At 40.3% G+C, this 13,983-nt stretch overlaps 1 protein-coding gene across 3 annotated transcripts in view; it reads right to left on the reverse strand.

The window, feature by feature from the left end:
* Positions 1 to 13,300, reverse strand: part of gk5 (glycerol kinase 5) — a 35,607-nt gene extending 22,307 nt beyond the window's left edge. Inside the window, exons 1-8 of one of the 3 annotated variants that reach the window (XM_062022320.1) lie at positions 12,739 to 13,300; positions 12,571 to 12,664; positions 10,054 to 10,129; positions 7,835 to 7,928; positions 7,590 to 7,721; positions 5,395 to 5,470; positions 5,211 to 5,272; positions 5,062 to 5,135 (exon numbers count right to left, since the gene is read on the reverse strand). In XM_062022320.1, the coding sequence (XP_061878304.1) occupies positions 5,062 to 5,135; positions 5,211 to 5,272; positions 5,395 to 5,470; positions 7,590 to 7,721; positions 7,835 to 7,928; positions 10,054 to 10,129; positions 12,571 to 12,664; positions 12,739 to 12,888 (758 nt within the window). In that variant the 5' untranslated portion in view covers positions 12,889 to 13,300. The remainder of the gene's footprint in view (positions 1 to 5,061; positions 5,136 to 5,210; positions 5,273 to 5,394; positions 5,471 to 7,589; positions 7,722 to 7,834; positions 7,929 to 10,053; positions 10,130 to 12,570; positions 12,665 to 12,738) is intronic. The other 2 variants (XM_062022319.1, XM_062022321.1) reach the window with 2 other exon arrangements.
* Positions 13,301 to 13,983: the final 683 nt, after the last annotated feature.

A 13,983-nucleotide genomic window follows, 5' to 3' on the forward strand; every position in this document is an offset into this window, starting at 1 on the left:
TTTTTGCACTTCCGATCTGATACAGATACTGACCGATACCGATACTGACCGATACTGGCCTATCCGAGCATGTATTAAAGTTTAAAGTTATTTAGCCTACTTAGTTGTCAGAATCATGTTGAAAAGGGTTTTAGTACTCTTGATAACAACTAGGCAGCTGAATTAGGGGAGTTTGAATAATACACAATTGTTGGTAACAAGAAACTGACCTGTTTATTCAAGGATAAACACAAAATAGACAAAATTATACATGACAAACAGAAATGGCATCATTGAACTAGGGCTGGGCGATATGGCCTTTTTTTAATATTGCGATATTTTAAGGCCATATTGCGATACACAATATATATCTCGATATTTTGCCTTAGCCTTGAACACTTGATGCATATAATCACAGCAGTATGATGATTCTATGTGTTTTGATTGATTGATTGAAACTTTTATTAGTAGGTTGCACAGTGAAGTACATATTCCATACAATTGACCACTAAATGGTAACACCCCAACAAGTTTTTCAACTTGTTTAAGTCGGGGTCCACTTAAATTGATTCATGATACAGATATATACTATCAGATATATACTATCATCATAATACAGTCATCACACAAGATAATCCCATTGAATTATTTACATTATTTATAATCCGGGGTGTGGAGGGGGGCGCCGGATGTAAATGTCAAAAAGACAGCCAAAAGAGTTTGATATGAGAATAAATCTAAAGTTAAAATATAGGGTAGAAATGCACCCATTTGCAGGAAATGTAGTCTTGATTTTCAAAATGTTCTTTCAAGGCTTGCATGTCTACATTAAAACATTTTTCTTCATACTGCATTAATATATGCTACTTTTAAACTTTCATGCAGAGAAGGAAATCACAACTAAAAAAATCACTAATTTTTTCATACGGTGTTGATGTGGAAATTTTTGCCTCTGCATTTTGATGGTGTGGGCGTGTGGCACCGAATGGAGATAAGCGTCTCGACAGACGTTACAATATTTGAACAATGATGACGAAAACTGTTTTCTCTGTCGTGTCCGTGTGTCGAAAATTGTTATGCGCTTATTTTTTTATTATAATTGCTATGCGCAGAGGACGCTTGAGCAGTGCGCAATTGCATAGGCGTGCACCTTAGAGGGAACGTTGCTCACACGGCTGTGCTAGCATCACAGCTAACGTTAGCCATGCTGCTACCTCTCTGCTCGGGGAGGGCGTATACGTATGTGACGTATGACTTGACAGTATGTGACGTGTGTAAGGTGCGCTTGCTGTCTGTGAGAGGGAGACACAGAGAAGAGCCTGTCGTGTAATGCCAGCAGCTAAAAGCAACTGCGTGAGAATCCACAGACCTGTGGATGTGTTGAAGGTGTGCTGGAAAATGCGGAACGGTAATTAGGGAGCAGCAGAAAAGTGGAATGTATTATTTAAATGGCTGCGTTGGAAAACACGGACAAGAGTTTTTTTTAAAAACTGGATCTCGATCGGCATTTTCCCATGGCTTGCAGATACGCATTTTTTGGCAAATATCGGCGGCCGATCCGATCCAAATATCGGATCGGGACATCCCTATACGTGACATGCACATAGCGGCACGCATAGACGGGCAAGCGATCAAATGTTTGGAAGCCAAAGCTGCGTACTCACGGTAGCGCGTCTGCTATCCAACTCAAAGTCCTCCTGGTTGTGTTGCTGTAGCCAGCCGCTAATACACCGATCCCACCTACAGCTTTCTTCTTTGCTGTCTTCATTGTTCATTAAACAAATTGCAAAAGATTCACCAACACAGATGTCCAGAATACTGTGTAATTTTGCGATGAAAACAGACGACTTAATAGCTGGCCACAATGGTGTCCCAAAATGTCCGCACAATCCGTGACGTCACGCGCAAACGTCATCATACGAGACGTTTTCAGCAGAATATTTCGCGGGAAATTTAAAATTGCAATTTACTAATCTAACCCGGCCGTATTGGCATGTGTTGCAATGTTAAGATTTCATCATTGATATATAAACTATCAGACTGCGTGGTCGGTAGTAGTGGGTTTCAGTAGGCCTTTAAGTTTCATTTATAGACAGATGCACATAAAAATATTAAAATGCCTAAGTAGTTGTGACTGGGAAGTTAATGTTATTATTATTATATACTCATTATTTCTGGCAGATTTTTAAACGCGTTTTTTTCATAAACATATCTCTTTACACAAAGTTTGTTTTATGGCAGAAATGTCTTCTCCATCGTTTTCAAGTTAATCCATCGCTCTCGTGTTGATTCGATAGGATCACGTAAACTGCAATTCGCCCAGAGTGACGCCCAGGCTTGAGGCAAACGGACTGCCGAGGATTATTTTTTTATTCAAGGCAAAATAAAGCGTAAAAACAGGCTTGACAAGATGCCAAGAAAGGAGGACAACATGTGAAAGTTGATGCGTCACACGAGCCTTGTACTGGAATGTGTGTCAAGTGAGCGCGGCTCCTACTCCGCCTCACTTTGTGCGCAGAAGAAGAGGGCTACAGCACCAGCGCAGACAAAATGAGCAGAGAGACTTTCGCGCCAAACATTAACGATTACATTTCCCGGTATGGTGGCATTGTCTCAAATACGTCTATTTACTTCTAAAATATACTGACATAGTTCGTAATACCGCTATACTGCCCAAACCTAGTTTGCACTAGTTAGTAAAGAGCATGAATGTGCTTCAATGGCTGCCTTTTCTCCTTGTCCACAAATGGAGTATTGTATGATTGCAAATATGACACTTCAATCGTTCGTTGTTTGTTCACTATTCCCTCATAGTAGTAGGAGGAGGAGTGTGTGTGTGTATGTGCGCGTGTACTTAGCCTGCATGTTGTTTGCTGTGTAAAGTTGCCTCTTACTATTTGATATCAAGTTCACATTATTCCCCTCAAGATTCTTAATAGGACTAGTTGTTAAAGATCCCTAAATATTCAGCACAACAATTAAATGGGGTTGGAGATGTCCTCTTGGGTGGGGTGGAGTTTGGCACTAATCACGTGGTGCCACCAGTACAACACATCTTCAGTTGTGTTCCCCGACGTCATTGGGCGTTTCGGCCATTTATCACAAGACACCCTCTGCCGAGGTTGGCCCACCACAGGCTGATCAGACCTGGGTGTGTGTCGCATGGTGGTGATATCAAGTTCACATTATTCCCCTCATAGTAGTAGTAAGAGTGTGCATGTGTATACTTAGCCTGCATGTTGTTTGCTGTGTGATGTTGCCTCTTACTATTTGATATAAAGTTCACATTATTCCCCTCATAGTAGTAGTAAGAGTGTACATGTGTATACTTAGCCTACATGTTGTTTACTGTGGGATTTTGCCTCTTACTAATTGATATCAAATTCACGTTATTCCCTCATAGTAGTACCGTATTTTTCGGACTATAAGTCGCAGTTTTTTTCATAGTTTGGCCGTGGGTGCGACGTATACTCCGAAGCGACTTATGTGTGAAATTATTAACACATTACCGTAAAATATCAAATAATATAATTTATCTCATTCGTGTGAGCGACGAAGCTAATGGCAGCCATCGTCACACACACGTCAGCAATCGTCACACACACGCCAACCAATAAGAATTCGGCGGGGGCGGGTCATGGCAGAAGTGCATTGTGGGTTTTGGAATGCTAACTGCTATACGCTACTGCCGGAGCTATTAAAATGGATCAACGTTGGCGGTAACTTATAAAAACTGAGAAGGACTGAACCAAAATGGCACCGAAAAGGAAATCATATACTGCAGATTACAAGCTGGACGTAGTGAAATATGCAGCAGAAAACGGCGATCGAGCAGCAGAAAGAATGGACGCTAGCGGGGCATACCAGGAGTGACACCGGGGAGGAAGATTTCATGTTATTTAGCGATCGGGAGTGACAGATTGTTTGTTAAACGTACAGCTTGTTCTATATGTTATAGTTATTTGAATGACTCTTACCATAATATGTTACGTTAACATACCAGGCACGTTCTCAGTTGGTTATTTGTGCGTCATATAACGTACACTTATTCAGCCTGTTGTTCACTATTCTTTATATATTTTAAATTGCCTTTCAAATGTCTATTCTTGGTGTTGGATTTTATCAAAAAATGCGACTTATACTCCAGTGCGATGTATATATCTTTTTTTTCTCCTTTATTGTGCATTTTCGGCCGGTGCGACGTATACTCCAGAGTGACGTACAGTCCGAAAAATACGGTAGTAGTATGAGGGTGTGTGTGTGTACTTAGCCTACATGTTGTTTGTTGTGTGATGTTATAAATGATAAATGGGTTGTACTTGTATAGCGCTTTTCTGCCTTCAAGGTACTCAAAGCGCTTTGACAGTATTTCCACATTTACCCATTCACACACACATTCACACACTGATGGCGGGAGCTGCCATGCAAGGCGCTAACCAGCAGCCATCAGAGGCAAAGGGTGAAGTGTCTTGCCCAAGGACACAACGGACGTGACTAGGAAGGTAGAAGGTGGGAATTGAACCCCAGTAACCAGCAACACTCAGATTGCTGGCACAGCCACTCTACCAACTTTGCCACGCTGTCCCATGTTACCTCTTATTATTTAACATCAAGTTCATTTTAGTGTTGTGCTGCTTGTTGCGTTCACTTTCATGAGTAAAACGTTACTTCCTGCATTGAACTTGCTGTGCTTCTCATGCTGTCTGGTTGACATACAACCACATCAAAAGTAACGTGCCACTTTACCTCAAACTCATCTGTAAAGCCGGTGTAACATACATAAAAGTAATTTGATTACTCGTTACTAGTAAAAGTAACGGCATTAGTAACACCGGTATTATGTAACGCTGTTTTTCCTAATACTGGTTATAAAACAAACAACACACCAAAGGGTAAAATACAACAGTCTATGGTGAGAAATAAAAAACATTGAAAAGATTATGTATGAATGATTTGATCTTATTGTAAGGTAAAATATACAAATGAATGCTAATTATATCCCTTGCAATGAATGTCATAAGATTTTGCAAGTGTACCGTAAGTGATTTGAGACAAATTGCATAAGTAGATTCATGTACTCACCCTGTATTTTCTACTTTAGGGAAAATAGAGAGAGGCAGGGAGACCAAAGAGCATAGACTCTGACTCCAACACATCTGTGGACGGAGAACCAAACAAGGATATAACAAATAATTTACACAGTGAGTAAACACATTGCCGTAACCACGGACCTGATAAGCGTCAAAAATCCCCGTTGAGCTTGCATTGGAGTAGTCTGTGGCATGAGTCCGTCCTGGGAGAGAGGGGTGACACAAACAGATGAACGGCTGATGAACCTTAAGCAAACTCAATTTGGAAAAATCCAACAAAGAGGTGGTTCTTTTTGTAAGGTTTATGTTAAAATAGCAAACCTACCTTTAGTCAGTTTAAACAAGAGCCACGTGTCAATCGTTCCAAAGCAGCAATTTCCTGCATCCGCAGCTTGAGATACCTACAGAAACACCAACAGGAAGTGGATTAATTATTTATCTGTAATTGAAAACGTTGGCATTTACAGCTGTGGCTCTAGGAAACTTCCACTGTCTAATACATTGTGCTATTTGTTGTGGGCCGCCACACATAACATTTGGACCGCAATGAACAGATATAATCTACTTGTGAGGCAGCGGTGTACACTGTAACTTCCAAGGCGGTAAACATTAAAAGTGTCAGAAGTCATGCATTTATTCAGTCATCAGATACATGGAAAGTATCTCTGGAGGCAGCGATATTCAGACATGCAGGGCACCTCCAAAAGTTGTAAAAGGCAAGGTGTGGAAGCATGCAGCACATTTTTGACTCACGGGAGTCATGACCATTAGCAATGATGCTTAGATACTATTCTGTCGTTTTGTGAACCTTCACCTTCTCTGTAAAATAAGTAAACCAGGGGTGGCCCCGAAGCCATTTGCAAACCCAACTTAGACTTAGACACTTAAACTTCTACAAACTTTATTGATCCCTAATTGTTTGACACAGTAGCTCAATAACATGTTGTTGTTGTTATTTTATGGGCCTGTATCAAAGTAAAATAAACAAAAACACAGCAAAAATTGAAAAATCAAGCAAAAAGGCATCATGACAAAACTACTTGTCTTTAAATACTATATGACCATTCTTTAGCCCTAAAAATGAGATGGCTAATAATGCAAAATGTGTCCCTGCTGCACTGGAATTGCTAAACAAATGTAACCAGTCAAGCACAGAGGTAGCAAACTGGGCAGATTCCAAATGGAACGTGAAACCTCTTCCAGACTCCATGCTTTTATCTCAGAGGTCAGCACGTCACCACAGAGAAGATACTTGGGTCAGGCCTCACCACCTTCCAACTGCCGTTTTTCCGCCCAACAATGCACAACTGGGGTACGGCTTCCACTGCGGTCTGTGAGTGTAGTGCAGACCAGGTGATAACATCCTGCCCCATATATTGCCACCCTGATGGGACTCGTGGTCTGACAAGTGTGGATGAGAACTTGTTCAGCTGTTTCCTAGTTATAGAGTGGTTTCACACCCTCCTGAGAAGAACATCTCTCCAAACCAAGAAGAAGAACTTTATGATTATTTTTTAAATTGCAGCTTTATCTAAGCTTTAAAATGTTGGTTACATGTTTCCTACTGTTATTTAGCATAAACTCATTATCAGTATAAATGCTGACGCAGCAGTTTTTTCCTTACTAGTGTTCAACATTGGTTTTGTTGCTGCTATGTTGGCCAATATACTTGTTGATTGATGACCATGTCTTAGGGTCTTGTTCACACTGCAGGTCAATTCAGATTTTTTTTGACCATATGCGACTTGTAACAGATTTTTTAATGTCTGTGTGAACAGTGCAATTCCGAACTGTTCATATTGGACCCAGGCCTCTTTCGTATTTGGATATAAATCGATATATAAGCGATGCGTCCTCCAAGTGAACGCTCTCGCGCTAAGGTCGCATTCATCCGATCAGAACGTCATCAAAAAGCGACAAGCGTCATAATTATTCGCCGAAATAGACGGTTACAAAATAAATAGTTGACAACAGAGCAGAAAACAGGTGAAAATTAGATTTTTTAGGAACTCTGGTGAAAGTTCCAGCACTCCTGTCTACGACTGCTCGCCCACAGACACGCTCTTAAAGCAGATATCCAGCAAAATATCCTGTAAAACTACCAGAGCCAAAATACTTGTCTTCTTTTTAATATTTTACGTGCAATAATTGGGTTCAGAAAATGTAGAGTTTGATTGCACAAAATCTTTAAATTGCCAAATATGCGCCAGTACTGAGACCGACGAGAGTGGAGGCCATGTTTACTTCCATAAACACTACAGTATGTGCGACGGCATCACGTCATGCAGGTCGGATTGCATTCACATTAGAAATCTTTTTTTTATTTTTTATGTGAGTGGCCACTAAAAAGATAGGCTTTGACAACAAAGTCTGAATTGAACATCGTACCCTGCAGTGTGAACGTAGACTTACAATTTCCTTTCCACTGTAAATCTTTCTTCAAGTTAAAAACATGTTTTTGTTGTCTACACATACTGTAGTAAGCATGTTTAGAAAAGGTGTCAAAGTTAATACACTCACCTGTTTGTAGTGCTTCAGTGCCCAGACAAGGCGGAAAGTGACATGTTGAGTGGAAAAGACGACCAGACTCGCTGCAAGTAAGCGCTTCTGCCTGGTCAGGAAGTAGAGCACCTTCATCACACCGTGGATGGCCTGAAGGTGGCCAAAAACCAAGCGGTTCCTTGTCAATAGTTTTCAAATTCCACAAACTCAACTCCATTTTTTTTTTTGCTTCTGTCACTTTTTTCTATCAGATGGAGACTCACTTTCATGGTGCAAGATCTGTTCCAGGACTTCACGAGGTCTGCTGCTCTCAGGTCCTGCCAGGTGATAAAATTATGGAAAGGAACCCCAGTTCTCCTGGGAATTAGGAAACAAGCAATTAGAACCAGAGAAGTACAGTGCATCTGAAAAGTATTCACTGTGTTTCACTTTTTCTATACTTTCTCATGTTATAGCCTTATTCCAAAATTGGAATACATTAATTTTTGCCCCCAAAATTCTACACACAATACCCCATAATGACAATATAAAATTTGTTTTTAAAAATTGTTTTGTACATTTATTTAAAGTAATAAACACATATGTACATAAGTATTAACAGCCTTTACTCAATACTTAGTTGATGCACCTTTGGCAGCAATCCAGCCTCAAGTCTTTTTGAATACGATGCCACAAGCTTGGGACACCTATCTTTGGGCAGTCTCGCCCTTTGCTTTTTGCAGCACCTCTCAAGCTCCATCAGGTTGGATGGGAAGTGTTGGTTTTCATCCAGGATGTCTCTGTACATTGCTGCATTTATCTTAGTCTACAGGGAGGTGATCAAGACCATGGGCACTCTGCCAGAGCGACAGCATTCCTCTGTGGAGAGAGGAGAACCTTCCAGAAGGACAATCCCCCAATCAGGCCTCTATAGCAGAGTTGCCAAATGGAAGCCATTTCTTAGTCAAAAGTTTGTCAAAATGCACCATGAGAAAACTAAATGATCTGGTCTAATGAGACAAATATTGAAGTCTTTGGCATGAAGACCAGTCATCATGTTTGAAGGAAACCAGGCACCGCTCATCACCAGGGCAATACCATCCCTACAGTGAAGAATGGTGGTGGCAGCGTCATGTTGTGGGGATGCTTTTCAGCGGCAGGAACTGGGAGACGAGTCAGAATAGAGGGGAAAATGAATGCAGCAATGTACAGAGACATCCAGGAGGAAAACCAACACTTCTCCTTCAATCTGATGGAGCTTTATAGGTGCTGCAAAGAGGAATGGTTGAAAGTGCCAAAAGATAGGTGTGCCAGGCTTGGGGCATCATATTCAAAAAGACTTGAGGCAAATATGCATCAACAAAGTATTGAGCAAAGGCTGGCAATACTTATGTATGTGATTTTTATTTATTTTGTATTCATACAATTGCAAAATAAAAATAAAACTATTCACATTGTCATTATGTGGTATTGTGAATAGAAATTTGAGGACAAACATGAATGTATTCCATTTTGGAATAAGGCTGTAAAATAACAAAATGTGGATGCACTGTTAATATGGTCAGGTGAGATTATTTGAGTTCTAAGTAGGCCTGGGCGATATGGTCTGAAAATAAAATCTCAGATTTTTTCACAAAAAAAATCAATTTACGATTCCTTCCTAACTTTTTAAAGAAACCATTGGATACAAACGACAGAGATAATTCAAAACAAGTTTTCTGTTTATTGGATCAAAAACTAGTAGGTTGAAATGACACTGCATCTTACTATAATTATAATTATAATTTGAACAATGTTATTTTTAGACCAGATACAAATTGTACTTTTAATGGAATAATTTTCATAGAACTAAATCAAAAGCTTCCTCTGGAAAGAAATACTTCTATCTTCAATTAAATAATTATGTTGACCAAAATGTAGCATTACACATTACATGCAAATAAGTACTTATCTCCAACATTGAGATGAATGAAGTGAAAACTTCAAACATTGATGACTATAGTTTGTTTACAAATGCAGAAATTTAGTGATCGTTCTCCACTCTGCTTTCTTCTCATCAGACATACCTGCTGTAAAAGTTCCACCACAGTAGGGTGATATTTAGCCCTAGTTTGTTTGTTGTTATGGTCTTGTTCGCCTCCTAAACAGTTGTATTTCCCTCACTCCAATGGAGGCTTCGCTTTCAGATGCAGGCATAAGTTAGTTGTGCTGCAACCTTTTTTAAATACACTTTGCAGCGTGCAGTCCTTTCTTCCATGCATTAACACAAAACCAAAGTACTTCTCTTTTCTTTGGAACAAACACCTCGCTCTTGTTAGCGTTAGCATTATCCATGTTTTGCTAAAGTGGGTGTGCCGCCAAGGAAGTAAGGGGATTGTGCAAGCCACAGAGGTTTTTGAGTGGCAAAAATATATATATATATTTTTTTTTAATTGTCTGCAACAAAAAATTTGAATATATCGATAAAATTGATATATCAGCCAGGCCTAGTTCTAAGATGTACCTGTCCCATGTTGTAAAGGTGGCTCGTTGGGTAGAGATGCCAAGGGCCTTCATCTGACCCATTTGGACTCCTGCATCTATATCAAACAAAGCCTGATTTATTTTCTCACCAAGCTCAACCTATTTACATTGTGATATGCTGTATAATAGAAATTGTAATGGACTTAAGCCTAGTAAGGGTGTTCACTGCACTGGGGGTATTTTGCAACTCAATTCTTTTTTGTGTATTCTAAAACTAAAAGTAGCTACTTCCTGCATAAGGATATTGAGAATTATAATCAGGGCAACTTCATACCACGCAGTTAAGGGATGCAACACTGACTTGTGGTGTCAATTAGCCTGGAGCTCAGTGGTTGGGCAACATGCATCAACATCCGGGCTGTTCAGCGTAATACGGTTACTTGAACTCAAATTGAAGAAATATGACATTTTTGTTACGAGAGTACACATCTTACATTCAGTGTTTCAGTTGCTTTGGTTTACTTAGATATACACTTGCATGAATGTTAAAATGTTGCTTGTACAGCTAAATAAGTGTTTGAACTGGAACTGAATATTCTAAATGATAATAACAGGCTATGATGGGGAGCAATTTTCTGAAATGAACACAAATTGGAAGTGGAAAAGTCACACAGAACACATTGTGCTCCATTGTGGAGATTCCAATGCAGATTTTTAAACACGAGTAACAACACTGTTTCTGGTGAGACCACTCAAGACGTGCTTTACTATGTTGCTAAACTGGATCGAAGAAGACTAACCAGTCAACGACAACATAAGTGTATGCTATCTGGAGCTGCACCATTCATCCACATTGAGGTTTTAATTAGTGTCTTAAATAACCGAAAGACGCCGACTCATTTCCTCTTCGCCGTCACCGGCATTAAAGTGACAGACATGTTCATCAATGAGAATTGTTGAGCCTGGCGTTTGTTGGTCTCTCGCTTCAAGGGAGAAAGACGTCTCACTCTGCACATCGCTCTGAGCGCGTTTATTTAACAGGAGAATTAACTGAACGCAGTGAGCCCTCTGTTCAGTCATTCACAATCTTTGTCTTTGTGGGTGAAAAGCGAGTGATGGCAATAAACATAAAGACAAAGTCCGACCTCGTTTTTCCAACCAGGAAACAAATACACTTTGAGATGTTCAATATTTAAGTTCAAATTTGCTTAGAGAAATTATTCATTTTATATATCGTTTGGTATATTTTTGGGTTAGGGTTCTAATGTGTGGCATTTTGAGACAAGAGAATGTTGACTGACAGTCTAAAACAGGGGTGTCAAACACATTTTAGCTCAGGGGCCACATTAAGAAAAATCTATTCCCAAGTGGGGCAGATTGGTATAATCATTGCATGATAAATTAAAAATAAAGACAACTTCAGATTGTTTTGTTTTTTAAAAATAGAACGAGCACAACCTGAAAATATACAAATTACAATGTTGTTGTTGTTTTTTACACTTACATGTTGCAGTTAATAGTATTCTATCTTCCTTTGTTGTTATTTCTACTTTCTGAATAAATTATGTAATAATGTTAATCAGTCAAATAGGTGGAATTGAGTCTGGCGGAGTTTTAAAATGCTACCATTGGTGTTAATTTTTAATCTATCAGACGATGGAATTAATAATAACATCAAAATCCAACAACAGGATGTTATTATTGTACTTAACCCATTTTCCTCAACTGATGTACTAACATCATGTGGTTTATTCTGTACATATGTAGCATCATCTACAACAAAGCGTGTGAATTTGGGCTTATTTCATTAATCACACATGAAGTTGAAGGGGGATACAAATTATTTCAGCATATTCATGTGCGCCCAGATAATGTGTCCCCAGTCCTCTATTTTACATGGCACATGGCGCCACCACCTCTGAAGTCATGCATGCTCTAGCGACAGAGTACACAAATAATTGCTATTGTGACATTCAGTGGATACATTTAAAACAGCAGTTTCTTTCATTCAAAAATGTCAGCTTATTTTTATACTTGGCAAACTCATCTCGCGGGCCGGATAAAACCTGTTCGTGGGCCTGATCCAGCCCGCGGACCATACGTTTGACACCCCTGGTCTAAAAGTAACATATCTTCCTTCACTCGTTATTTTCACAGTTTTATGCATTCATATGTATACAATAAGACTCAAGTCAAATTGCAATCGCAGTTTTGGAGAGAAAAATCACAATGTGTTTTTTTCCCTCCAAATTTTGCAGCTCTAAAGCTATCTATCTTAAATTGTTACTAAAAATGTTGCCTGTTCTGCCATTTCACAAAAGTGATGGTTTGTCCCCGGAACAGACCGGTTCCATTCCAATATATCGTTATGGGAACAAATGGGGCAGTGCAGCACTAAGAAGTGAGACACAACATTGAAAACTGCATGTACAGCTGTCCTTTCCTGCACGGGTCAGGACAGAACATGTCTATGAGCGACCCCAGCACCAGTACGGTTCCGGTTCTTGTACAGTACATCAGTGCGGTTCTTGTACAGTACATCAGTGTGGTACAGTACCTTGCACAGCCCCCTTCACAACAGAGGTGAATCCTTTCCACAGTGCATCTGGGTCAAGTTCCACATGCCCTGTCGTCGGGTAGAGCGGAACCAGCTAAATACACAAAGACAAACAGGGAACCATTGACGGGTACATGTGTTCAGATAGTAACAGGAAGTGGGTCGTACCTCTGCAGTGGCAGACCCACGAACATGCGCCGTCTTGTCATACACGTGACATCTGATTGATGTCGTGCCCACGTCTACTGACAATATCAAACTTTCCTTCGTGATGCCGTTCCTCTGAGTCCCCATTGTAGGACCGTTCTTCTCCTTCATGGCTCCTCACATTGGTGGTCATCAGCTGATCGCTCCGTCGTGTTGTTAAGTGACTCAACCTTCGTACTCGGGTGCAACTTTCACTGGTGTCACCCTGTCCCACTTCCGAACTCCCGCCCAGCGCCGATAATGAAACAAGGCCACATTTCAGCAGGGCGCATAGCAGCACATGGCACAGGTTCGAGCCTCGTCCATTATGTCCTTGTATCACGGTATCCAAGTGTCGGCCAGTTTGATACTAGAGACGCCCATAAAGCGCTACCCTAAAAATATATGACATGGCTTTAGAAAAAGTCAAAATAGTTTTTAATTTGCTCAAATTTCACAATCTCTCTCTTCTATTGGGCAAAACCAGAACTGTCTTGTTTTACGCATGAGCATTCTTCTTCTCTTTGATATTCGGCAGACTGGACGCATCTTAGGCGTGTTGCTGCCCTCCACTGGTCTTTTTCTTCTTTTCAGTTTTACGGCCGCTGGCATTCATCTGTGTTGTATTACTGCCATCTTCAGTTTCATTTGATCATTATTGTTCAAAAACTCCCATACTATTTCCCTTCCATTTTCAGTGTCCGCAAGATGTGTCATGCTCTTCAGCGTCCTATCCACAGGTCCCAGTACCCTCAGTTTTTCAGTCAGTCAGTCTTTCTATATTATATTTAGTACATTCCAAAAAAACATGTTTTACTGTTTCTAATACTTTACATTGTTCACACATTCCTGCAGGGTGTTTCCAAATTAAGAACAATGTATCATTTAAATAGCTATGCCAAATCCTAATTCTGCTCATTATTACTTGATGTTTCCTTACAGTCCCTCTCCATCTTGGAACCCGGACTTGGTTCTGAACAAAAAACTGCCTTCCTTTATATACAGCGGCGCTGCCGCGGTAACATCTCATTCACCGCTAATTCTCATACTTGCCAACCCTCCTGGGAGACTCCCAATTTCACTTCCCCTCCCAATAATAGTCACATCTGCTTTTCATTCGGTCCAACGAGTGCTGGCCCAGTCACATGATATGTGCGGCTTCTGCACACACACACACAAGTGAATGCAACGCATACTTCATCAACAGCGATACAGGTTACACTGAGG

The sequence above is a fragment of the Entelurus aequoreus genome, linkage group LG16 (genome assembly GCF_033978785.1).
Source record: "Entelurus aequoreus isolate RoL-2023_Sb linkage group LG16, RoL_Eaeq_v1.1, whole genome shotgun sequence".
Lineage (NCBI taxonomy): Eukaryota > Metazoa > Chordata > Actinopteri > Syngnathiformes > Syngnathidae > Entelurus > Entelurus aequoreus.